The sequence below is a fragment of the Suricata suricatta genome, chromosome 6 (genome assembly GCF_006229205.1).
Source record: "Suricata suricatta isolate VVHF042 chromosome 6, meerkat_22Aug2017_6uvM2_HiC, whole genome shotgun sequence".
NCBI lineage: Eukaryota > Metazoa > Chordata > Mammalia > Carnivora > Herpestidae > Suricata > Suricata suricatta.
The window spans coordinates 36,834,505-36,859,976 of NC_043705.1; the positions used below are offsets into that span (position 1 = coordinate 36,834,505).

The window sequence follows — 25,472 nt, forward strand, 5'->3', positions numbered from 1 at the left end:
CCCCTTCTTTCCAACCGAATTTCATTTCTGCTTCAGGGTAGAATTTCCTTATAAAACCGGATTTGCCAATTTTCATAAAACAAAGTAGAGATAGACTTAGACAAAAATTCCAAGGAGGGGACTGATTAAATTAGGGGAAGGCTAAACAGAGCAAAAAGCGTAAGTAATCCTAAAGACAAAATAGTTCAGAACTCTTTGAACTTATTTGTCAACTGTGTAACAAAATTCCAGTTATTTAAAAAGCACAGATTTGAAATCAACATTACATATTTATTTGCAAGTGAAAAATAGTCTTCAAATTTTGAGGCAAGTAAAGGCCTTTTATGTTCCTGGCACATGGTTATGCAGTGTAAGTTTGTTATTTAATAGCTCTCATGGGAATAATCAAAAAATGGAAGAAAATAGTAGAAGCTAAGTGGGGTAATAATAGAGAAAGAGAGGTTTTTATAATGCAGTTTGGGGAGAAGAAGGGGAAGCTAGAACAAATACTTGAACCTGGAAATCGTATCTCCCAGAGATGACTCTGCCTCCCAGGGGACATTTGGCAATGTCTGGATATCTTTTAAAGTTAGTTAATTTAATCTGAAGTTTACAATCCAGTGGTTTTAGAATATTCACAAAGTTGTGCAACCATCATCACTAACTGAGTGTCTGGACATTTTTGAATCACATGTGGTCACTAATCACACCTGGAGTGGGGGTTGTAAATAGCAACTAATGGGCACAGCCCAGGAAGATAACAGGATAGCCTCCTACCATAAAGAATCCTCTGACCACATGGAAAGAGCCTAAATGTCTATCAACTGATGTATGGATCAAGAAGATGTGTATATATATACATGGCAATGAGAAAAAATAAAATCTGGCCATTTGTAGCAAAATGGATGGACCTAGAGGGAGTCATGCTAGGGGAAATAAGTCAGGCAGAGAAGGACAGATACCATATGTTTGCACTCATAGGTCTAACAGGAGAAACCTAATAGGAAACCATGGGAAGGGGAAAGGGGGAGTGGGGAAAGAGTTAGGGAGAGTGAGTGAGGCAAACCATGAGAGACTTTTGAATGCTGAGCACAAACTGAGGGCTGAAGAGGGAGCGGGTAGGCGTAAGGGGGTAATGGTCATGGAGAGGGGCACTTGTGGGGAAGAGCCTGGGTGTTATATGGAAACCAACTTGGTAATAAACTATAAAAAAAAAAAAAGAATCCTCTGACCAGAGGCATCTCTGTGGCTCAGTTGGTTGAGCGTCCCATCTTGATTTCAGCTTAGGCCATGATCTCCTGGTTTGTGAGTTTGAGCCCCATGTCAGGCTCTGTGCTGACAATGTGGAGCCTGCTTGGGATTCTCTCTCTTCCCCTCTCCCATTCACACATACATACGTGTGCTGTCTCTCTCCCCCCTCTCTAAAAATATATAAATAAACATTAAAAAAAAAGAATCATCTGACCACATGTAGAGAGTGAGGAGACTGCGGAGTCTGCTTTAAAGGGAAAGGGCTGAGGTTTGTGCAGGAGAGGATGAGGTGTTTGGGTCAGAGAGGCTCTCAAGGCTGACCTTGAAATTATAAGACAATCAGTGCGGGGTAAGAGAACGGGCCTGGAATCTAACGGTGCCTGTACATGGGAGTGATGTGTGTGCTTATGTATATTTCCACAGTGCTGCTCAGGAGCCAAAGCTATATAATAAAAGAATAAATTTGCTAGACATTTCTACCTTGAGTGTACGTGTAATTCCTTGTTATGTCTACTGAATGTGGAGGCAAGTATGATCTCAACAAAATCATGGACATGTGAGATTATGACTGTGTCTATTCAGCCACCAAGCGTGTGCTTGTTGGGCCACTCCTTACAAAGGTCAGGACTATGCTGGATATAATGGAGAATACAGACACCAGTCAATTTTTGGTCTCAAAGAACCATCAGAATCAGATGGTAAGACAAAGTTGAAAACATAAAAAAAAAATGAAGAAGAGGTAAACAAGGGCAAAGCCATCGTAACATCATCACCAATCTCTAGTAAGTAGAACAGCATTCAGCACAAAGAAGCTGCCTAATGTGTGTTGACTACATGCGTTATTTATGCTACAGTTGCGTGCTGCATGCTCTACTTCTTTCCTTTCCCATTCACTTGTCTCCCCATCCAAGGGGGACCCTCCTCAGGTCCAAAATAGACCCCTATTCTATCTATCTTACCTGTCCTGCTAGTAAGTACACCAAGTCACTGTTGTCTGCACCAGGACTGGGGTGACAGCCTACTGCTAGCTCTTCCTGTTTATAATTTAGTACATCCATCTACAGCAGCTTGTGCACTCCTGACATGTGGAATAATCAGGGCAGGGTCTGAGTTTAATGGAGAGGAAGAGGAGTGACAATAAGGGAGAGGGAGCCAAGCTATGCTCAGAATATAACCCAATCTCCTTCAGAGCCCAGTGTGATTTAGCCTTATCTTGCTGCTCCAACTTCACCTCACATCTGTTTTACCTTGGCTATATGCGCTCCATTTTTATGGCCTTCTCTCTGTTCTTTGACTATTCCAAATGTTCCCATAATAGAGACTTACACTCTGTTGAGCCTATCTTCTGGGATGCTTTGTCAAGATCTTTGTGTGGCTGGTCTCTTGGGTTTTGGACATCTTCAGAGACCCCTGCTCTGCCTAGCCAGTCTACAGGGTGAATCCTAATCCCAAATGCACACACACATTGTATACTTTTCTCCATAGCATTTACTGACACTCTCTGAAATTGCCTTCGTCATTATTCATTTGAGGGGTTGCTTTGGCCCTTTTCACTTCTAGGACAGATGAGAGCAGTGACTGTTATGTCTTTGTCTACCATCATATTCCTAGGACCCGGCACAAGCAGGCTGTCAATATATGGTTTTGAATGAAAGTGTAACAGTATGGAGTATAGATTTTTGGCAGTAGTATGACATCCATTATTATCAGGGGAACATCCTAAAGGAAGTGAATTTTTTTTCTTTTTAGAGAGAGACGGAGCACAAGCAGGGAAGGGGCAGAGAGAGAGAGAAAGGGAGACACAGAATCTGAAACAGGCTCTGGGCTCTGAGCTGCCAGCACAGAACTCGGTGGCGGGGTTCGAATCCATGGACCATGAGATCATGACCTGAGCCAAAGGCGGATACTTAGCCAACTGAGCCACCCAGGTGCCCCAAGGAGGTGGATCTTAAACTGAAACTGGAAAAATGAGAACATTTGGATAAATGCAGCAGACACGGAAGGGCATTTTAGGGTGAATGACCATGCTAACAAAGGCTTGGAGGTGGGACTCATGTCCCAAGTGGTACCAGGAAGAGTTTTACATGAGTGGAGAGGACTGTATGCTCTGGAGATCATCTCAGATCAGGTTTGCAGGGAAGGGGTAGCCAGCTAATGAAGACTAATGAGGGAGAGACCTGCATAGGCCTAGACCTGACTGGAAATTGAGATAATGGAGGGTTTGAGGAAGAATGAACCATGAGGAAAGGCGAAAGAACGTGTAGTGATATGCATGATGAACTAAAGAGAGAAGGGCAGGAAGTCCTCTCCACCACTGGATCCCCATGGCATACTGCTTATGACTTTTTTATGCCACTTGTAAAGAGATATCAATTGTAATTATTTTTGTGTGTGTTAACCTCCTTTGTCTCCTTCAAAAAGTCCTAAGCTTTGCAAAAGCAGAGTCCATGTGAATTCTCTATGTCTGGCATGGTATCCAAAGCCTAGGAAGTGCACTTAAACATCTAACTGAATAAATGCATAGACGATGGGGTCCGGTTACATCAGAGGACATCTGGCAGTGTCTGGGAGCTGCTGCAGGATTGAAAGATCCTGCCCTATGCCTCAGGTTACAAGTGTGGACAAAATGGACCAGCTTCAAAAACATTTCAGAAGAAATACTAATTAAATGTAGCACTATATTAACGATTGGAGATAAAGAACAAAGAAGACTCCCGAGTTTCTAGCCTGAGTGCGTTGGGATATGTCAATTCTACTGACCAAGGCAGGCCGATGGGGAGAGAAGGGGAAGGAATAAGAAGACACACTTAGATACATTTCATGAGTTCACTGTGAAACATTCAAGCCGAAATGTCCAATAAATAATGATATGCTAGAATTTAACCGGATCACATACTTATACATGACAAGTCTTGGCCAATACCTTCTGGAATAATTCTCTTAAGTCAAATCTACTGCTTACAAGGGGTGACAAAGAGTAAGAAATAATTAGAAAAGGCATTTTCTAATGAACATTGTTTGGGAGATAGAAAATTTCAATGGAAATCTGAGGCTTAGACATGTAATGTACGTCTCACTGGATTTGCTTAAGACAAAGCAAACAAATCCATGTCTTTCAGGTTTGGCTTGGTTAGAGACTTAGAAAAATGAGAAGGTTTTAACCATAAATGAATTTAGATAACTCTTTGCCCATCTTAAAAATAAACACTTCTGGGGCACCTTGGTGGCTCAGTCAGTTAAGTGTCTGACTTTGGCTCAGGTCATGTTCTTGCAGTTCATGAGTTTGAGCCCCACGTCAGGCTCTGTGCTGACAGCTCAGAGCCTGGAGCCTGCTTCAGATTCTGTGTCTCCCTCTCTTTCTGCTCCTCCCCAGTTCATGATCTGTCTCTCTCTGTCTCTGTCTCTCTCTCAAAAATAAATAAACATTTAAAAAAGTAAAAAAAAAAAATTAAACATTTCTGTGGTTCCATGGCACAGCTCTTGATTTGTTGAAATTAATTACATGCTCTTTCCATATAAAAAGTTTATGACACTTTCATTCCCCCAACTAATGATGCCATGGAGTCAATTATTAAAGGATTGAAAAACTCTCCAGGATCAAAACCCACACTTTAGGATGGAATCTGAAGGGGCACTGAAATAAACATGCATGTGTTCACCATCTCTGGGACAAACGCCTTAACAGTTCCCTGTTAACTCAGATAATCTGTTCGACTATAAAGGTCCACACAACTCCTGGCTATGCAGGAAGTGTGCCAAGTGTCATGTTCCCCATAAACTGTTGTTATGGGTGTCATAAAATAACCATTCCCACTCACCTTGATCTCTAAAGACCACAGGATTCGTACTTCTTATATGGTCCACCTGGATTTTGCATCAATTGCTTATCTGGGCTTCTGAGTACCAAATCCTACTGGCACTATCAATTTTGGAATTCTTTTGGAATCTGCTTTTTGACCAGGGCCTTAGTCCTCATCTGTCAAGCTAAGACATGAACTAAGAGATGGATGAATTAAGAATTTTGGCGACAAATTAATACTGTCTCTGGAGCCTTGCTGGTCTAGCTGGGTCATATCAATCAGAGAGGGCTCAAGCTGCACAGGGGAGTGTAGCAAAGTGGTTACACGCACTGGCTCTGAGTCATACCCACCTGGGTTGATACTGGGCCTGGTGCTCGCTATCTGAGTCATCTTGGGCAAATCACTTAAGCACTTGTATCTTCAGTATCATTATCTCCTCAATAGGATAATAAGAATACTCACCTTAGTGGGCTACTGTGAAGATTAAATGCAATGATGTAAGTAGAGCCCTTAGTTTAGTTCCTGACAGCAAATGCCAGTAAGTAAGCGGCAGCTTCCAGGCTTTGCTGTTGTTGCTGTTTGTTCTGGGAATAAAGAAAAAGGCCCTTGTTCTCTTTTACCCTATTCACATGATCTGATCAGGCTAGATTATGGACCGGGTTGAGGAACAGGAGGAAGCAGTATTTCTGTCCTGGGAAGAGTCCTGCTTCCCTGCATGAGGGAGCTAATCAGGCTCCCGGAGACCCAAAGGGTATTTCATGACAAAGCAGTTCCCTGAAGGGTAGCACTATGCGATGCTTCTGGAATGCCAATTTTCTCAGGGCTGAAACATTACAAAACTGTCAGCCTGTCTCTGAGTCTAGGTGGAACACAAGAGTTCTACTCTCTGAAGATGGCTTATAGCTCCTGGGCTTCTCCTCACCCGTACTCAATACCACAGACTTCGTCCTAAGTCCCATGTGCTCAGTACCAACCCTGCACAGAGGCAGCGGCCCCGCCCTCACCTGATGGGCTTGCTGTAAGAGCTCCATTCGCTCCTGAAGAATCTGGCAGTCATACTCTCTGCTCTTCCTCAGCATCTGCCGCCGCAACTTTTCTACCGCTGTCCTCAGCTCTTCTTGCTGTTTTTCACTTAATAATTCACCAAACTTGATAACGGTTTCTTGCTGCAGAGCATTGTACAAAGTAGCTTCTAGTTCCTGGATTCTCTGGCAAACAGAATTAGAAAAGTCTAACTTTGGAACTTAGCATTTCTGTGTGGTACGTAAATGGAGACACTTGCGTGTGGAGGGAGAGGGGAATTACGTATTACTGTAGTCGTACAAGATCGTAGCACTAAAGTCAATTTCAAAGCTTATCCAGCCAAACTACCATTTTGACAATCCCCTTTGTGAGACTCCCTAAGAGTCATCCAGCTAACAATACGTGAACTTCTCTGATGAGGAGGAATTTGTTCCTTTACTTGGGAACCTGTCCATTTCACACACCTTTCATTTTTAGGAAGTCCTTACTTATGAAAATTGTATATTCTTCTATTCTCAAATGTAGCTGAGAATAGATTTGTTCTCTCCTCCACCTGACAGCCCTTCAGATATGTAGACATCTATCACGGTGGCTGTACTTTTAGAAATAAGCATTGAAAAGTGGTCCAAGTTGGAATACTTGAAATTGGAGATCTATTTTATGCACAAAATACCACCTCTCTTCCACATATCACACATACGAACTTGAAGATGGCTTTACAGTCTCCCCATCTTAAAATGCAAATTGGGAGACATGATCTAAAAATGGAATTTTTTGAATTTTTTTTAATGCTCTGAGATTTATCGCTGCTTTAGCTATAAAATGTCTCCTTGAGTCTTTGCTGTTTTGGATGAAGAGTCTACTACTCCTTATATCCCACCTTGTTTTTTTTACACATGCTTTAGATATAGTCACCGAAATCTACAATCTTACCTCCTGTGATTTTGACAGAGGTGAATGGTCATGCCTTGGTACAGAGTGTTCTCCTAGCTCTTGCACTGGACTGAACAGATCTCATCAGTTTACATGAAATGTGGTCATGAGGCACATAAACACCTGAACCTGACCATGTGCAGGTGCAGGCGGCAAGGATAAAAGGGTAGGGAGGGGAGAAAGTGCTTCCTTCTTTATTCTCTGGTGACCAACTCTCATTTTTCTCCTTTCCCCATCAAGCGGTGCTCAGAATGTCTTATTCATTTTGAAGGAGAATACTAATTCATCTCTGTTACAAGCACGGGCTAAGTGCTTCACTCTTATCCCCAAAGTGACTCAGGCTGCTTCCAGGAAAGCATTATAAAAACCTCTACCAGCAACTCCTTGAAATGTCCACCTTTTAAGTTTGGTCTTTTTCTCTTGAGTCATTACTGTGAATTAAGGGTGGCGGTGGGGGGCAGTATATAGAGAAAAGAAATGCAAGCTGTTGTCCCGTATTAGGGATTATATGTTATGAATTTGGCACGTAGGATGAATCAAATGTGACCCTCAGTCTGCACAGCCTTCTGTGGGAAAGAAAAAGGCACAACCCATTTCCCGAACAGCCTCACTTACTGCGGCCGGGTTATGGTGGTGAAGGCACAGGGTCTGGAGTCAGAGCCGAGCACTACCTGCTTGCTCTCGGGCAAGCCTTCATTTCCTCATATATAACACAGGAATAATCATATTACCCATACCCCATAGGGTTGGTGTGCAAACTATGTAAAGGAAAAATATGCACAACAGGCATTAAATGTTCTACTATTCACTCACTACCTAAGGCTCCCAAACAATGAGATTTGATTTAACAAAATTTCCCTTTCATCTATGGTACCATCAAACCTGTCTCTCATTAAAGTATTTTATAACACACTTAATTTTTTATATGAAACATAATTAAGTACGCATTAAATATTATGAGTAATATAATAGGAAGGAGGTAGGGATGTATTTGTTCTAACACCGGAACTGGAAACCACTGGAAAAATGAGCTTGCATGCCATAGTCCATTCACGTACTCGGCGTGACAAGTGACCAGGGTGCTTCCCTCCACAGCACAGGACTGTGAGCTCTGGGTATCTGGAGTATTTACTGTACCTACCATATACGCTTGGTCGAGAGCTTGTTTTCTGTAGTCTAGTTCTTCTTCCAAATAGCCTTTTATTTTGCAGAATTGTTCCTATAAAAGGGGCAACAGCAATAAAGAGAAGAGAGTCAGCTTAGTTTACTAGAAAGCAATATATAAATGGTATTGAATGTTTCCTCTAATTTCCCCACAAGACCAGTCACTAGCATTTATAGGGTCATAGATTTTGTTCTGTTTGGGAAATAGTTCAACTTTCATTGTCTCACACAGAGAATGTGAAAATCAATGGAAAGAAGTATAAACGATGTAATGAGCGATCCACCACATGGAATGCTTTCAAGGATTTTTATGCCAGTCTAAAAGCACATGGTTAGGTAGAGAGTTACTAATAAGTGTATCTGTGCAAATATATTGTGAGAGTCTATTTTTGTAAGGTTGTTTTGAAATGTAATATGCACCATTGTATAATAAAATATTCAAAATTATCTGTGTACAATTAGCAAACACAAAGATACATAACGATGTAGGATTGAATGGGGGCTATTCTACCCACAATGTCACTTCAGGAATGGGTTTCTGCTCCTGCCACAAAACCCGCAGGAGCTGGGACTGATACGGGAAGTTCCCTTGCTTGTCCTCAGTGTCTGCATGCCTGCACTCACATTGCAAGCATCCTTCCGTGAGCATTTAGAAATATACCTTTGTGGGGCACCTGGGTGGCTCAGTCAGATAAGTGTCCGACTTTGGATCAAGGTTCATGAATTCCAGCCCTGTGTCAGGCAGCCTGGAGCCTGCTTAGGATTCTGTGTCTCCCGTTCTCTCTCTGCCCCTCCCCCAACTGTGCTCTCACTATCTCTCTCAAAAATAAACATTAAAAAATATGTATATCTCACAGGGTATCTGGGTGGCTCAGCTGGTTGAGCGTCTGACTTCAGCTCAGATCAAGATCTCGCTGTTGGAGAGTTTGACCCCCCACGTCAGGCTCAGGGCTGTCGGGCCATCAGCCTGTCAGCGTAGAGCCCATTTCAGATTCTCTGCCTCTCTCTTTCTCTACTCCTCTACCACTTACGCTCTCTCTCATAAATAAATAAATAAATAAATAAATAAATAAATAAATAAAGTGTTAAAAAAGTATATATCTATCTTTCTGTGCAACACAGCCCCAAGTACACTCAACTATTTCTTTGTCTTCCTTACTAAAGGGACAAGGGCCTCTTCCAACGCTGGAGGAAAACTTGACTGCATCTACTTTTGAGAGACTGTCTGCATGCAGTCATTGCACTGTGTCTGTCTGGATCATGTCTGTGCTCAGTGCCCAGAACAGTTTCTCATACAGGCTGATTGTGTAATTAATATTTGTACAGTTGAGTAAATTTTCAAGGGTTTTTTAAAAAAGATAAACAGTGCCTGTTGCATGCTTTGACTTTAGGGTCTAATGTTTTGGTAAAATATAAACTCTGTGTAAAATATAAGCAAAATAATGTGTATGCTGTCACATACTATATAAATACAAGTTTTTCTTTTTTTTAGGCTTATTTATTTATTTTGAGAGAGCATGAGCAGGGGGGAGGGGCAGAGAGAGATGGGGAGAGAGGGAGAGAGAGGGAGGGAGAGAGAGAGAGAGAGAGAGAGAGAGAGAGAGTCCCAAGCAGCCTCCATACTGTCAGAGCACAGCCCAATGCAGGGTTCGATCTCATAAACCGTGAGATCATGACTTGAGCTGAAATGAACAGTCAGATGCTTAACCACCTGAGCCACCCAGGTGCCCCTGCAAGTTATTCCTGTTATAGGATTCCCTAACCTGATAGGAAGCACTACCTGTTTTTTAGTAGTCATAACACTAATGACAGTTCAGTTATAAAATTCTATGTATTCCTGTAAGTTATAATGAACAATTCCTGTGCTTAGGGATTTTAAAAAATATTGAATTATGATAAAATACACAACATTACCCTTAGCCATTTTAAGTGTACAGTTCAGTAGTGCTAAGTATATTTACACAGTTAAGCAGCCAGTCTCCAGAATGCTTTTCATTTTGCAAAACTGAAACCATATCCATTAAATGACAACAACTCATTTTCTCTTCCTCTTCGCTCCTGACAGCCATCATTCCTATTTTCTATTGGTCTGACTATTCTACATACTTATGTAAGTGAAATCATACATTATTTGTCTTTTTGCGATTGGCTCATTTCACTTAGCATAATATCCTCAAGGGGCATCCATGTTATATCATGTATTAGAAGTTCCTTTCTTTTTATAGCTTTATTCATATTCATATATATAGGCCACATTTTGCTATCCACTCATCCAGTGATACCTTCTTGGTTTGTTTTCACGTTAGGCTATTGTGAATAATGCTGCTGGGAACCTGGATGTACAAACATTTCTTTGAAAACCTACCTTCAATTATTTTGGGCATATACCCCAAAGTGGTATTGCTGGATTAAGTGGTAATTCTATTTTGAATTTTTTGAGCAAACACCATTCTATCATCATTAGCAGCTATACATCATTTTATGTTCCTACCAACAATGCACAGATTCCAATTTCTCCACATTCCCACCAACACTTGTCATTTTTTGTTTTGTTTTGGTTGACAGTGGCCATCCTAATGGGCCTGAGGTGGCTTGGAGATTTTTATTTATTTTTATTTTTTTATTTTATTTTATTTTTTATTATTTTTTATTTTTTTCCCTTGGTGACTCAAAGAATTTTTTTGGTAACTATTTATTTTATTTTATTTTTTAGAATATAACACTATTTTTTTAACATATGCAATTATTTTCCATCATTTACAATACAGTAGTTACAATGACACTCCAAATGGATAAGTAAAGTAAAAAATCAGAACCCCAACTTCTATTTCATGTAATTAGACTTATACAGAAATTAGAAGGTTAAGTAACAACTAGTTAATCACCTAATTTCACAGCTATCTGAAGTGGCAATCATTATATAGCAGCTTATCTATGATACATTCAAGATACATGATACAATTTATTACTTGCCCATAAGCTAAAATACAGCCTGCTTAATACCTTTCCTTAAATTCCACCTCTATACTACAATATACTTGAGGTCCATGCAAAAAAGTAGTTACCTTTTATATATGAAATGGATGATTAAGTCTTTGGTGTTGAAAAAGCAACTTCATTTAAACATAACCACCCCCACCACCAAAAAAAGAAGAGGGAAAAAAAAAGTAATGAAAATAATAAGGGAAAAACCCAACACACACTTCCTAGGGGGGAAAAAAAAACAACAACAAAAAAACAAAAAAAAAAACCCATCATGTAATTTCTGTCCTTGATGGAATGTATTAAATAAGCAAACACCACCAACAAGCAAAACAAGTACTACAATGTAAAAATATTAAAAAAAAAAGACAACCCTCTCACATGCATAAATGAAAGACTGCACACAAAGAACTCACACCTTTTCAAGTGTCAATAGTAAATATTCTGCTACTATGTATTGGAGATTTTTTAAATCAGAGTTATACTCATCATTTCTGTAATTTTTATTATGGCAATGTATGGTGGAAAAGTTATTCAGCCTAAGAAAGAAAACACCTAACTGAATTTTCTTCAGCATTCCTTTTGGAAATTTTATAAAAATGCAACATGGGTTTGAAGAATAGGACTTAAAACGGTGGGATAATTTCAGGAAGCTTGTTCCCCAGTCTTTACACCAAACAACGAGAAGCTGCAAACTTTCATTGGTGCCAATGAAACTGACGGAAAATAGTTGTTTTCCACTTGCCCTGTCCTTTTCTTCGTTAAAAAAAGAAATATGCTTTTTGTTTTTAGAGAAAGGGTGCAAGTGAGTGAGGGGCAGAGAGAGAAAGAGAATCCCACAAGGGGCAGAGAGAGAAACAAGCGGGGCTTACCTTAAGTGGGGCTTGTGCTCAGCTGATTTGGGGCTCCAACTCACAAACTGTGAGATCATGACCGAGCTCAACTCAGATGCTTAAGCATCGGGCCACTCAGGTGCCCTACATTTCTTCATTTTTATGATGCCTCATCTTTGTACTCACCATGTCGCTTTCCAACTCCATCATCTTCTGGTGGAGGGCAGCCTCTGCTCCTTCGATTTGCTGGATCCACTAAGGAGTAAACAAGACAAAAACATCTGACATGATTGCTTGACATGGTGTATGTGGCGCAGTCTACTAAGTTGCTTTGTCTTCCTATCTCAGGAAGCAGACAGAGAACTGAAGTGAAAACTTGGTGCATTTTATTTCTTCATTCAGGAAATAGAGTTATTCATTCATTAATTCACTCCACAAATGCATTCATTGATGTCTACCACGTGTCAGGCATTGCACTCAGTACCAGGGCTTCGACGGTGAATAAGATCAACATGTTTTTTGCCCTCATCAGAGAACATCATAGGAGGCATTCTTGGGAGAGACATTTGCATTGGAGTCTGATGAATTTGAGTCAGAGATGATTAGTCAAAAATGACAGGAAAGTTCCAAGAAGAGATACCCAAGTCTTCATGGTTGGGGAACACATAATGAAAAGAAGGCCAGGTGAGACTGGAGAAATGGCCGTTTTTCAGTGTATGAAACTGACGACAGCTAAGTGTTGAAAAAGCATTTTTGTTGAGTGGAGGTATTTTAAATCACATTAAAAACTTACATTTCCTAACACTTAGAATATATCATCCTGTTACATGGCACTGATGTTAACACTGATCAACACCCTGAGTAAAATTAGATTTTGAGTAAGATTTTGAATAATAAGATTGAATAATAAGATTTGGATAATAAGATTTTGAGTAATAAGCTTACCACATATATGGTTTAATAGAACAGATTATTATAATAGGTCTCCCCTAAGTTAAACATCAGCTTATCCTGTAGGGAGGCAACTGGGCATAATAATTGTGGGGGTTCTAGAGGCAGACTACCCCGGATCTAATCCCAATCCTAGCTTTTCATGGCTGTGTGGCCTTGAAACGTTATCTGATTTATCTAAGCTTTAACTTTGTTTTCTGTGAAATAGGGTTAATAATTTGAAGATTACAAGATGTAATTAATGCAAGGCACTATGCACAGGGTATTACATGTACTGGGTACATAATAATTCTAGTTTTTGGTTAACATTCATTCATTCATTTTAGAGAGAATGAGTGCATGTGAACAGGGGAGAGGGGCAGAAGGAGAGAATCTTAAGCAGATTCTATCCTCAGTTCAGAGCCCAATTCATGGCTTGATCTCATGACTCTGGGATCATGACCTGAGCTGAAATCAAGTCATATGCTCAACAGACTGAGCCGCCCAGGTGCCCCAACATTTATTTTTGTACATCTACACTATTAGAAATGTGCATCACTACTAGTGATTTCATTTCAGTTTATCTGTGATGAACTTGTGGTGCACTGAGCATCTGTGGTGCACAGTGACAGAGGGAGACAAAGAATCCAAAGAGGCTACAGGACTGACTCAGGGCTCGAACTCACAAACCACAAGATCATGACCTGAGCCAAAGTTGAATGCTTAGCTGACTGAGCCACCCAGGTGCTCTGAGCATTTTTTCTAAAATACTAAAGCCTTGAAATTCAGAAGGTGATGCCATGTCCAATAACCTCTTAGCAATAAGAAATGTGGGGGAAAGAAGAAATGCACAGAGAGACTGGAAGACCTACTCTCTCATTTCTTGTACATATGCATGGCTTCCCCTTGAAGCAAATTTCAATAAAAAATCATGAGTAAATAGTCTCAATGCAATTGCAGACCATCAAGCTTTATTAAAATGCTTCCTTTTACTGCTGCCCATTTATCATTGAGAAAACCGTACTTCTAAGAGTATAGCAAATTAAAGCAGTTCAGTCATAGCTTCAGATACAGATATGTGTGTTGACTTGTAGCCCTTCTTACTTGAGTAACTTGACACAGGACAAGTTACTAAATAGCCCACACCTCAGTTTCCTCATGTGTAGAATGAAAACAGTGGATAAATGTAGAATGGTTAGGAGGACAATGGCATTTGTGCAGTACCCAGTCCATAACACATTCTCACTTATGGTTGCTCTTCTTACTCTTACTGATACAAAGTTAAAATAGGATTTCCTTGTTGGAACTGTATCTACGTTCAATCTCTGGTTATCGAAAGCAGAATGCTATCCAAGGCTGTGGTATCCAAAAACTCAAGACGGACATTTAGAATTACTTGGAGATGGAAATGTTCATCTGTAAATCCCAAAGGTAGGAGGTGACTGAAACTTGTGAATTGTAAAGATCTGCACAAAAAGGAACTGCACAGACAGTGAGCATTCTAAGGGCAGGCTTGTGCCGGGTGCATCTGGTTCTTCACTCATCCCTTCAGTGCGAAGTACACGGTCATCACTCTGCAAATGTCAACTGACCCCTTCCTAGCGGTCTTGCAAAGGAGGTAAGTCGAGGCATGAACTAATTTACCAAAGTGCTAATAGATCAGCTGCTACAGGCTCTGTATAGGGCACTTCCCGCTTTCAACAGAATGCTCAAGGGGAATTCGGGTGCAGTGGTTAAGAAGATCATGGACTATGGGAACAGAATGCTAGAAAGTGAATCCTGACCCCATGATTTTCGAGCTGTGTGACTTGGCAGTTACCTGCCTTCTCTGTGCTTCAGGTTCCTCATCTATAACAGTAATATCAAGACGAGTGTCAAGTACAAATGAAACACTATGCAAGTGTTAATTATGGTTAAGTTCAAGTTGCATCGCATGCAGGATAGGGAATGGAAGATTATCTTCTACAAATCAAGTAAATGTGAGGCACACAGACCCATTTTTCCTTATTTCCCTTATTTTTCTTATTCCTATTTCCTTTCTTTTTAATGTTTATTTATTTTTGAAAGAAAGAGAGAGAGAAACACAGAATCAAAGCAGGCTTCAGGCTCTGAGTTGTCAGCACAGAGCCTGATGTGGGGCTCGAACTCATGGACCTCAAGATCCTGACCTGAGCCAAAGTTGGACGCTTAATCAACTAAGCCATCCAGGAGCCCCAGTCTATTCCTATTTTCTTTTTCACTTCCCTAATCTTTCCTTCACATCACCAGTCCTTCCCTTTTACAGAAATTGGCCCAAGTTTTCCTGATGTCCCTAAACTAAGATGACTTTTCTTTCAAAAAAGAATTGTAACCCTTTATGAGTCCAACAGAATGAGACACTGTGGCCATCACCAACAAATAAATGTAGCAGATATGGAAGTACAAACTGTGTTTTCTTCATCAGCGTGGCATGGGAGCACTGTGCTGTGGACATTCACAAAGTCACCTATTCACTCCTTCATTAAATACTTGCTGAAGACCTGTTAGATGCGCTAGACTGTTTTGAAGAGCTAGGGAAACAGAGTGGAATAAACAGATACCACAGTGGCCCTCAGGGAGCTTGAAGTCTAGTGGCAGGTGGTTGTGGGGCATACAACAACAACAAAAACCAAACAGCCACACTACAGTTCCTAAAAGCCATAGTAACAGAGGCACAGGTCACTGTGCAAATGGAAAAAATATCTAACGGGGCTTGGGTCAATAAGTAGGTTTCCCCATGTATGGGGATGTCTAATAGTTAAGACTGAGCCAGACTGGGGCAGAAAAGGAAGAAGGAAATAACGTTTAGGCAAAGAGAACAGCGTAAAGGACCAAGATATAGAAACAGTGATAGAGATGGAGAGAGAGAGAAACAGAGTCAGAGAAGACTGGGACACCTAAAGGATTTGTACATGCTGGCCCTCAGCTAGGGACCAAAGAAACGAGAGAGATCCTGGAGAGGCAGGCAAGGGCCAGACCTAGGGGCTCTCTTGGCAAGTTCTGGATTCCGGACCTTATATTAGGGACCATGTGGGGATTAATGTGTTGTGGAGAGCGACAGCAATCAATCTAGAATGAAATTGTAAGAAAAGTAAGTTTTTTTATAAAAGCAAATCCCAGATGTCGTTTCACATGTGCCTATCTCAATATGTATCCCTAACAGATAAGGGCTTGTCAAAAAAGATCCATCACCAAAAGGCCATTTTTACATATAGTGAAGTTAACATTAATTCCTTTTGTTATCTGATACCTTGTCCATACTAAAATCTCCCCAGCTGTCAGCAAAATGTCTTTTCTTCCACGCTTGTTTTCCTTGAATCAGGATCCAAGAAGGGGATCATTTTAATAATTTTTAAGTAACCTTTTATTTTATAGCAGCCCTTCCCTCTTTCTACATTTTTCCTTTATGTCACTATTGTCTGAATAACTCAACTAGGCCATCTGACCTGTAGGATTCCCTCCTTTCAGACTGGAGAAAGTGGATCACTTCCTTTCATGTATGAGAAACTCTTTATGCATTTAGAGATTAAGAAAACATCTCAAGGAATTTACACAGCTGTCATTTTATCCAACTATGTACACAAGACCCTCAAGTTTGTGCTGACTCTCAGGCACAGTCATGTCTCAGGCTTCTCCACTTGGCGCTTTCCTCCGATCTCTCTTCCTGCCATTTACCAGGTTTAGACACAAGGGGGCAGAGCACACTCAGGGTGGCTCTGCTGACAGTCCCCAGGTTGGACTTTCTGAATCCTACAGCAGTGAGCCACTGCCAGGTTACAGAATCAGCTCAAAATAACTGCTGTGCACACACTCAGGAAGAAGCCCACAAAAAAAAAAAAAAAAAAAAATTCCAGGCTCCCTACTTTACCATCTCTCAGTAAAAACCTTCTTTATTGGCTTCCCAGCTTAGGATGGATTGTGGAGATAATGAAATCCAGAAAGTTTTCCATTTTTTAATAATTACATTTTTTAAAGAGACTACAAAGCAAGAATTATCCACCCACCCCAAGTCAGTGTGTGGGCTTTTCTTTTGTGTGTTTTCATTCTAGTGGGGTTGTATCACCCTGAAAAAAAAGACATTTATTAGGTATTCAATAACACAAAGTCACGTGCAAAGAGAATGTCCTTCAACCCTACCCTACTCTTTAGGGGTTAAGCCAGACAATGAGATGATTTGAAAGTTAGTACAATGTATTTATTACCTTTTCTGCCAGGGACAGCACCGTGCTTGCCTGAATTATGGCCACTTGTTCTTCATTTCTTAAGTTCTGCCAAAAAAAAAAAAAAAGAGCAAAAAGAGAGAGAGAAAGACAAGAAAAGAAAGAAAATAAGCTGAAGACACAATATTTACACTATCAGAAAATACTGCCTAACTGCCTGCTGTAGGTACTACGGCCTGTGAGCCCATGAAGGTTAAAAACTGTTCTGTTTCACTGAGTAACAATTCTTAACAAAATGTTCATTTAAAATGTGTAAAAAGTACATTAAATGTGATTTTTTTTTATATCTCTATAATGGACTTGATTTTGTTTCACTGTAAGCATACTTAGTTAATAGTTATGAGAAAAGCAGAAACCAAAATGAGGTAACGAGTCATCTTTTCATAGTGGTTTTGATATGATTTAATTGGTTCTATTCTCTCCTTTGATAATGTTTCAAGGCAAAAAATGGTGTGACTCTTTCAGCCCACATGCATCATTCATCTAGTATCTCAATGAATGGTCCTCCCACTGAACTGATATGCCTTGACCCTGCCTGGAAGGTGTTTGTAGAAAGAAAAGAGATTATAGTTTCCTGGTCCATTTTTATGGGGCTGCCACCAACCCTACTATTTAGCAGCATTTGCAACTGCATGACTGATTAATTTCACGCTGGATGGCTCCAAGCAACAGTGAGAAGGTAATTAGCTTTAATCACTGCAGATGTGGTCGGCATTCAAACCTGAAACCAGTCTGCAAAGAGCACTTTGCCACTTCCCATTTCTGCCACTACCTTCCTGAGATCCTTAGAACCCCTCAACTAACTTGTTTGATGATAAATGATGCCTGATTCTCTTCCACGAGTCACATCCGTAAGAGAACACGGCATCTCACCTGCTATTGTTTTACACATGATGCATGGCAAGCATTTCTTGCTTCTCTTTGGACAAATTCGTATCTTTACTGCCCTTTATTCATTACTTACCCCATTGTCACCCAAGATATCAAGCTGCTTTATGAGATCAGGGATGTTCACATCCTGCAATATCAAGGAGATACATTCAAGTTAAAGACACAAATTCGACTTACCATTCTACCAGTGACTGACCCTTAAGTTTGAGAAGACATGTTAAGACCTGTACTTCCTTGGGTTCTTTTCAACCAGGTCCATGTGCCTTATGTTTCCACTCTGCTTCTTGTAAGTTGTGTGAGCCTGGGAAAACTACTTAACAATTCATTCTCAAACTCACCGCTTGCAAAATATCTCCTTCATAGGCCGACTTTGAGGATACGAGATTCGATATGAAAGAGTTTAGGTTATTATAAGGACTTGGAATTCTTTCATTAATTTTTGCCCCTCATAATTGCCATTTTTTTCAATTGTGATAAATTTTAGGCATAAAGAAAAGTAACAGGTAATGAATATAATCAACCAATTTCATTTTAATTAATGGAATCCTGATCTGGTTGAGATTTTGACTGCCACATAGAAAAAACATAGCACATTCCATCGTTTAGCATTAATTTCATGCTATGGAAAAAAGCCAATTTTAACTATATTTCTTGAGTCAGTTTGAAGTAGCTGAACTCCATTTGAAAAAATTCCCCTGAATAAAATTACATCCACTGGATTAGCTTGTTTGTGATTTATCTAAGAAAAAGTATCTAAGGAAAAGACAAAGTAAAGTGCTTTTTGTTTAATTAGAGCTGAATAAAAAAGAAATGCTCTGGTTTATAAATTTTTGTGCAGCCCAGGAAGGCCAGAAATGTAAACAATGGTGAAAGAGGTTCAGGATGGAAAACAAGGAAGCACAATTTTACTGCCTAATTTCCCTCCCACTTTTTACTCTGTTAGTACCACCTTCTCTTACTCACATTCAGGGAGCAGTATATCCTTTCCTTTCCACTGGGAAGGGGGAAGTCTAGCTCACTTCAATAGGTAGAGAGAAGGCAATGAAAGCAGGTGTTATCTGGCAGCTCAGAGTGGGAGCAGTAAGGGCCATGCACAAGGTCAAGGAGAGACCAGGAATAGCAGGAGGCTTCCCAGCTTTCCCCTTGGGATAGGTATTCACCATGTGATTTCATTACATTGAAGGACAATATATTTTTCCCGGAGATGAAGCCACCTCCATTCAACCTTAATGTTTAAAATGTATTCCAATATCCCTACAGATAGAATTACATCTTACCTAAATGAACAACATGTTATAAATCATAAATCCTTCCGAAAGACAAATCTTCCCTAAATTAAACATATCAAAAGAGAGGGTGGAGCAGATGATTTCAAGGTCCCTTCTAACACCAAATTCCAAGATTATGAATCCCATGGCACTTAGAACAGCACAACAAAGGGACTCACAAATACTTGTTTATCTGGTATCCTTGAAATGTGTTTCTCAAAGTATGGAATTTATTTAGTATCTCCCCTAGATAATGAAGGGTAATTATCTTAATATTTGAATTTGCATAATTCCTTATGCTATTGTGTTCTACATAATCATGATTTCTTGTGTTCTCTATCAACCATTCACACATCTGTCACACATTTTTAATAAATTAAAAAAATTATTTTAAGTAAGCTCCACACTCATTGTGGAGGTCAAACTCACAACCCCAAAGATCAAGAGTAGCATGCTCTACTGACTGAGCCAGTCGGGCACCCCTAGATCCAACTATTTTCAATTTCTACATAGTTTTTATCAAAATGACACCCAGTGACTGAAAAACAACAACTCCCCTTTTCCAGTTCCCAGTTTTTCCATTTTCTACAAACACAAAAAATTGGGTATCTGCCTACCTTGACACCTTCTTTCATACAGTAGATTTGTAGAGCACTCACACCATCTGAGAATGGGTGAATCTGTAGATTAAATGGAGGGGATCGTCTCTCTCTTTCCTTGAAATACAGTGAAGAATATATGGGAATTAAAAAAAAAAGCAACAACTGATCAAATGCTAAACCAGTTGCTGTGTTTTCTCTTTATACTGTTTCAGGAGTTTATCAATGTCATTGTGGAAAAAAAAATTGATCTCAAGATGTTCATGTTTAAATTTAATGGAAAAGAATAGATAAATCAACTAAGAGGTACAGTAGAAGAATTTATAGATGATGTCATTCAGTCTTGCAAAATTTTTGATCAGAGACATGTAGGGAGTGAAGTTCCAGTTTAAACGACATGAATATTTAGAGCTTCCAGGTCTCACAGAGAATGGTCTTTTGACCATGAAGTCTTATGGCAGCTAACAGCCTTTTGCATATTCAATCTACTCAAGCTTTATGATACAGATATGTGGGCTCCCAAAGATGCCTTAGCGCTTCTTCACAGAGGAACAACTGTCACCTCTATCCAAATCTAATTTGAAAAAAAAACTCAAAAAGAAACTGCTGGCAAAAAACCAGAGCTATCAAATGGGAGATTTTATTACCTTTTATATATCAAATAAATTCAACCAGGCCCTATGCCAGATTCTTTTTTAAAAAGAAAATTTATATATTTAAGTAATCTTTACCCCCCAGTGTGGGGCTAGAACTCATGACCTCAAGATCAAGAGTCACATGTTCTTCTGATGGAGCCAGTGAGGCACCCAAAAGAAGTCAGGTATGTTTGTTGTTTTTCGATTATTTTTTAAGTAAAATCTACATCCAGCGTGAGGCTTGACCTCATGCCCTGGGATCAAGAGTCCCATGCTCCACTGACTGAAGCAGCCAGCATTCTCACTAGGGCACATTCTGTGTGATACAATCAAAATCTGATTTGATGGAATGTTTAACTTAAAAAATTTGTTTAAAAGACTGAAATTTGGTCAGGTTAACCAAGGTATTTCCTTAAACAAGTCACCTTGCTTCTTAGCCTTTTTCATAAGTGCATTAGAGATTTAAAAGTTGACTAATTCAAGTGCCTAAAACAAAATATTTTTGTATATGGCACAATCTGAAATATAATTCTTGAGGGAACATTTTTATGAGTCATAATTCAATGAAGGATGGAAATGATTATTGAAAAGCAATGAAATATTGATGAAGTTTGAAATCATTATTTAAATTATTGAAAAATCATTCATTAGTCTTGCTCTTAAAGGCAATAGTGTTGAAAAGTACAGTCTCTGAGCAGACAATTCAGACTTGCGTCAGTGCTTCACCACTTACAGTCACAGTTCTTGGGCAAGTTGTTTAATGTCAGTTGCCTCATCTATAAAATTCTGATTATGGTCATTGAGGTCCAAGGAGAGTACACATCGGAAATGCTTAATTCAGCACCTCACACATAGTATGTGTTCAGTGCATGCTAATTGTTATGATTATTTGTATTATTATTATTATCATCATTGTCTTACTTCTAGCTCTAGGTTTCGAAACTCCAGCAGCTCATTCTGGTCTCGGGCATCCTGTAGTTCTTGCTGTAACCGGTGATTTTCTGCCTCCTGTTTCTCTATCTAATAAAGTAAATCCTCAAGTTAGGTGAACATTGCAAACACCGTCTACAACTTAGCAAAGCAAGCATGGAGAGCACTCATTTACTTGGTGAATACATCATCTAGACCATGAAAAAAAAAATCCCAGGGAGATGTGAGCAAAAGAAATCTTAGGCTTTCCTTCTAGTTATCCTCTAGTTGAACTTTTTGTGTCCTAGAGGAAAATGAGACAAGATGACCCCCATTCATTGACATAACATCTGGGGACCCTAGGAGTAGTGAATCTGAGAGTACTCATTAGCCCTTGCTGGGGGTCAGGGACAGTGTCCTGGGACTACATTTAATGGTGTAGGAATGGACACTGACATCTCTTGTTTCTGGAGTTACAAATGGTTGGAGACATTTTACCTAAATAGCTCTGATCATATTCAAAACTTTGTGGAGTTCCAGTTACCCGTAAAATAAAGCCAAACTTACCAATATGGAATTCAGACACCTAGCTTTTCAGGCTTAAATATTCTCCCTGTCATCTCTAGACACAGACACACACTCACATGTGATCACACACATAAGAATCTAGAAACCTGTATCTACCCTATGGACTGATTATGCCAGGATTATACAGGATAAAGCTTTACTCATCTCTCTGTCTAAAAGGGGTTCCCTCATTTCCTTTTCTATATGAAGAAATCCTACTCTTTCTTAAACACGGAACTCTAATATTGCCTACCAAAAGAAGCTTCTTTTGTTTACCCGTTTAGAAGTGACACCTTTTCCCTCTGCTTTCCTATTTGACTTCTTCTGTAACCTGATGAAGCTTGGAATTAAGTTAGTTGTGTAAAATATGCCTCACCCTATAAGACAGGCCCATGTCTACAAGGGATCAGAAAATTTTCATGATCTGTAATAGGTTCGGGGCTGCCTTTGAAAAACGCTATGTGAGTGGGCCCTTAGGCACAGTAACTATTTAAAATCGTGAACTAAGAAGTAAAAACCCAGGGGCTTTTTATCATAGGATGACTCTTGCTTCCCCAAGGATACACACTTGAAATAGGATGTTTAGCTTTATTATCATTTTGGTTTTCTTTTATTCTTAAAAGCTTGAGCCCCTCAAATTCTCCTTGTAGCCCAAAGAAATCAAGACCGAATGAAATCAGACAGAAGACATGATGAGAATTATTTTTTAGGTGACAAAGAAATGTAATCACACTTATTACTGGGCATCTCTGAGTCTACTGACAACCTCTTTTTCTCATAGCTGATGACATAGAAAAATTAAAGGAAAATAAAAATGGGGAACCAGTGAGGTATTAGCAATATTAATTAATGTAGTCAAGCTATTTTTACACTTAGATTGAGATTCGCACTCAGATTTTTGTGGTCGAGCGAACTTCCAAATGTTTTTAGAAGTTGACTTAGATCACCAAAAGAGTTGCTATTCCCTGGGATCTCGAATTTGCATCAGAGATGGGATATCTGGGGAGATGTCTGGTTCTGGTGGTCAGCACTAGCAATTAGGTCAGTGGCTCATGGGTTGCAATTCAGAAACCAGGGCCAATGTGTGATGAGGTCTCTTTATGGGGATCCCACATCTTGCTGAGAGTACCAGTTCTCAGTCCTGGAATACGCACCCTCCTTCCTTCCATCTGTTCTGTCTTTCATCATTCAGAAAGTGAGGTAGGATGAGGACTTTGCTAGACCAGAGGGGAGGGAGGACAAGCATCTTCTTTCTTTTCTCATGCTTATAAGAGTGTGGGGGTTAATTTTCTACTTGCCCAGCTAGCGAATATTGGCAGAAATAATGCCAAACTAATTTCTACATAACGATGAACGAACAGAATTATTTCCCTTATTCAAATGGGCTTTCAAATCTGGGGTTTTTTTTCAATAATTTAAAGTTACTTTGTAATCTTTTCATTAGATTTATGGAGGGTAAATACTAATGCAAAAAACTGCCTTTGAACTTAAAATGGTCTCTGTTGTATTTCACTGCCCCAATCAAAAGTCTGTATTCAAATAATTGAATTAATTATATGTATTGGGCCTAAACTATGCTTTTGCATCTTGATTTGTTGAACAACCTCCTGGACATACTGTTTTGTGCCTTGGATTCATTTTTTAAGTTCTTTTTTAAAAAAAATATATATGTATATAAATAGCCAAAATTAGCAAGATGATTAGAAGTGAGAACAGAGTCTATGCTAGGGTGCACCATGTTCTTGGAGTTATATTCTGTCACTGTCTTGCACAAAATAACAAGTCCTAGTCACAGTGTTTTTTGTAGATGGACAACCACACAGGATGTGTGCATGTGTGGGTGTGTGTGTATATATATACATACATATGTACAATACCTATACAGTATATACATATATATATATATGGCTAACAAATCAGTAGGCTTCAGGGATCACATCCTCTCAAGTCGGCACAATGCCAGCGCAGAGCCATGCACACGTGTCACTAAGTGATGGTGATGGCGGTGACAGGGATGCAGTTGAGCACGCAGAGGAGGAGAGCACAGCGCCGGAAAAGCCTCCCCTCCCCCAAGCCCCTGTGCCACTCCTGAGAGGACCCCCTGCTGCTCCTGGATCTCTCATCATTTTCTCCTCTGCCCCACTAGGGTGTTGCGCCCAACATACCTTTTCTAAAAGCTCCTGGTTTCTCTTAATGAAAAGTTGTTTATCTTCTACCCAGTGTGAATCCTGTTTGACAAAGAATACCGTGCAGTCAGCATTTCAGAGTGGCACCAAAGAGCCTGTGTCAAACCACTTTGCCAGAGCTGTCTTCTCTCTCCCAGTCTGGTGGCCTGCCGGGGGCTGGTAAATGACACCCACCCCCGTCAGCTCCGCATTCAAGGACATTGGGGCCAAAGTTGCCAGGAAAATTGAATACCCTCTTCATTGTCACTCACTATCTCTAACTTTTTCAGTCTGAATAATCCAGGACCAGCCTTCTGGGGACTCAGAAGTGACCACACAGGCAAAAAGTGAAAAGGGTCAGAATGCACACAGGCTGTATACATATGGATGGAAAACATTAAAATGCAGAACCATAAATGTAGCAGAGAGGCAAAGAATGCAGCTTGAGGGGCAGGTCTTTGTCTTAGCAGCTTATGACCACTCTAGGCTATTTGTGCAGCGCTCCGCTGCATTCCCTCTCTCACCGAGCCTCATTCGGTGTTATAGGCAGGTTCACACTTTGGCCAGAAAAAACACCAGGGACAGAAACACAGAGCTGAACATTCTGACACAGTGTGAGAAAGGTCACCGTGGAGAGCCAAGCCGTGTCCTGGGTGCGGCCCATGCACAAGGTGGTCTAGAGGAAGGTCGGATTGAATTGTCTGCTTCTGCAGGAGTGCTAGCCACCAAATGCCTACCTGCCCTTTCTGAGCCAGAGTCGCTTCCAGATCTTCAATTTTGGCTTTATACCTTAGCACCTCTGCTTGGAGCTGTTCTTGCGCCTAGTGAAATCAAAATTCCAGAACTAAGTAAAATGGCAATTTGGTATTCTTCCTCCCCTCATGTTCCTTAATTAGCACTCAACAAGCAAGAAAAATGATTTATTTTCTATGATCAAAGATCCTTTAAAAACTATTTTGATGGTTGGGGCGCCCGGGTGGCTCAGTTGGTTGAGCATCTCCCTTGATTTTGGCTCAGGTCATGATCTCACAGTTCAGGAGCTGGAGCCCTGTGTGGGGCTCTGTGCTGAAAGCACGGAGCCTGCTTGGGATTCTCTCTCTTTCCATCTCCCTCTGCCACTCCCTCACGCATTTTCTCTCCCTCTCTCTCAAAATAAATAAATAAACTTGAAAAATACCCTAATTTTATGGTCTAAATTTTTGCTTAAAACTTTCAACGTTCCCTTTATTATCAGGTCAAAATTCAAACTTGTTAGCTGCGACTTGAGAACGCCCATTATATTTGCAGTCTTTCCCCACTACTCAT

General features: G+C 40.1%; 1 protein-coding gene across 9 annotated transcripts in view; it reads right to left on the reverse strand.

Moving 5' to 3' along the window:
- The window catches only part of JAKMIP2 (janus kinase and microtubule interacting protein 2), a 173,815-nt gene that overhangs the window by 13,653 nt on the left and 134,690 nt on the right, over positions 1-25,472 (reverse strand). For 6 of the 9 annotated variants that reach the window (XR_003909849.1, XR_003909850.1, XM_029942219.1 and 3 more), the window contains exons 11-19: positions 24,905-24,988; positions 24,168-24,230; positions 21,448-21,546; positions 19,910-20,008; positions 18,098-18,151; positions 17,116-17,181; positions 12,152-12,220; positions 8,128-8,205; positions 6,035-6,238 (exon numbers count right to left, since the gene is read on the reverse strand). Coding sequence is in view for 7 of the 9 variants with exons in the window: in XM_029942219.1 (XP_029798079.1) it covers positions 6,035-6,238; positions 8,128-8,205; positions 12,152-12,220; positions 17,116-17,181; positions 18,098-18,151; positions 19,910-20,008; positions 21,448-21,546; positions 24,168-24,230; positions 24,905-24,988 (816 nt within the window). In the remaining 2 variants the exon portion in view is untranslated. The remainder of the gene's footprint in view (positions 1-6,034; positions 6,239-8,127; positions 8,206-12,151; positions 12,221-17,115; positions 17,182-18,097; positions 18,152-19,909; positions 20,009-21,447; positions 21,547-24,167; positions 24,231-24,904; positions 24,989-25,472) is intronic. The other 3 variants (XM_029942220.1, XM_029942221.1, XM_029942222.1) reach the window with 3 other exon arrangements.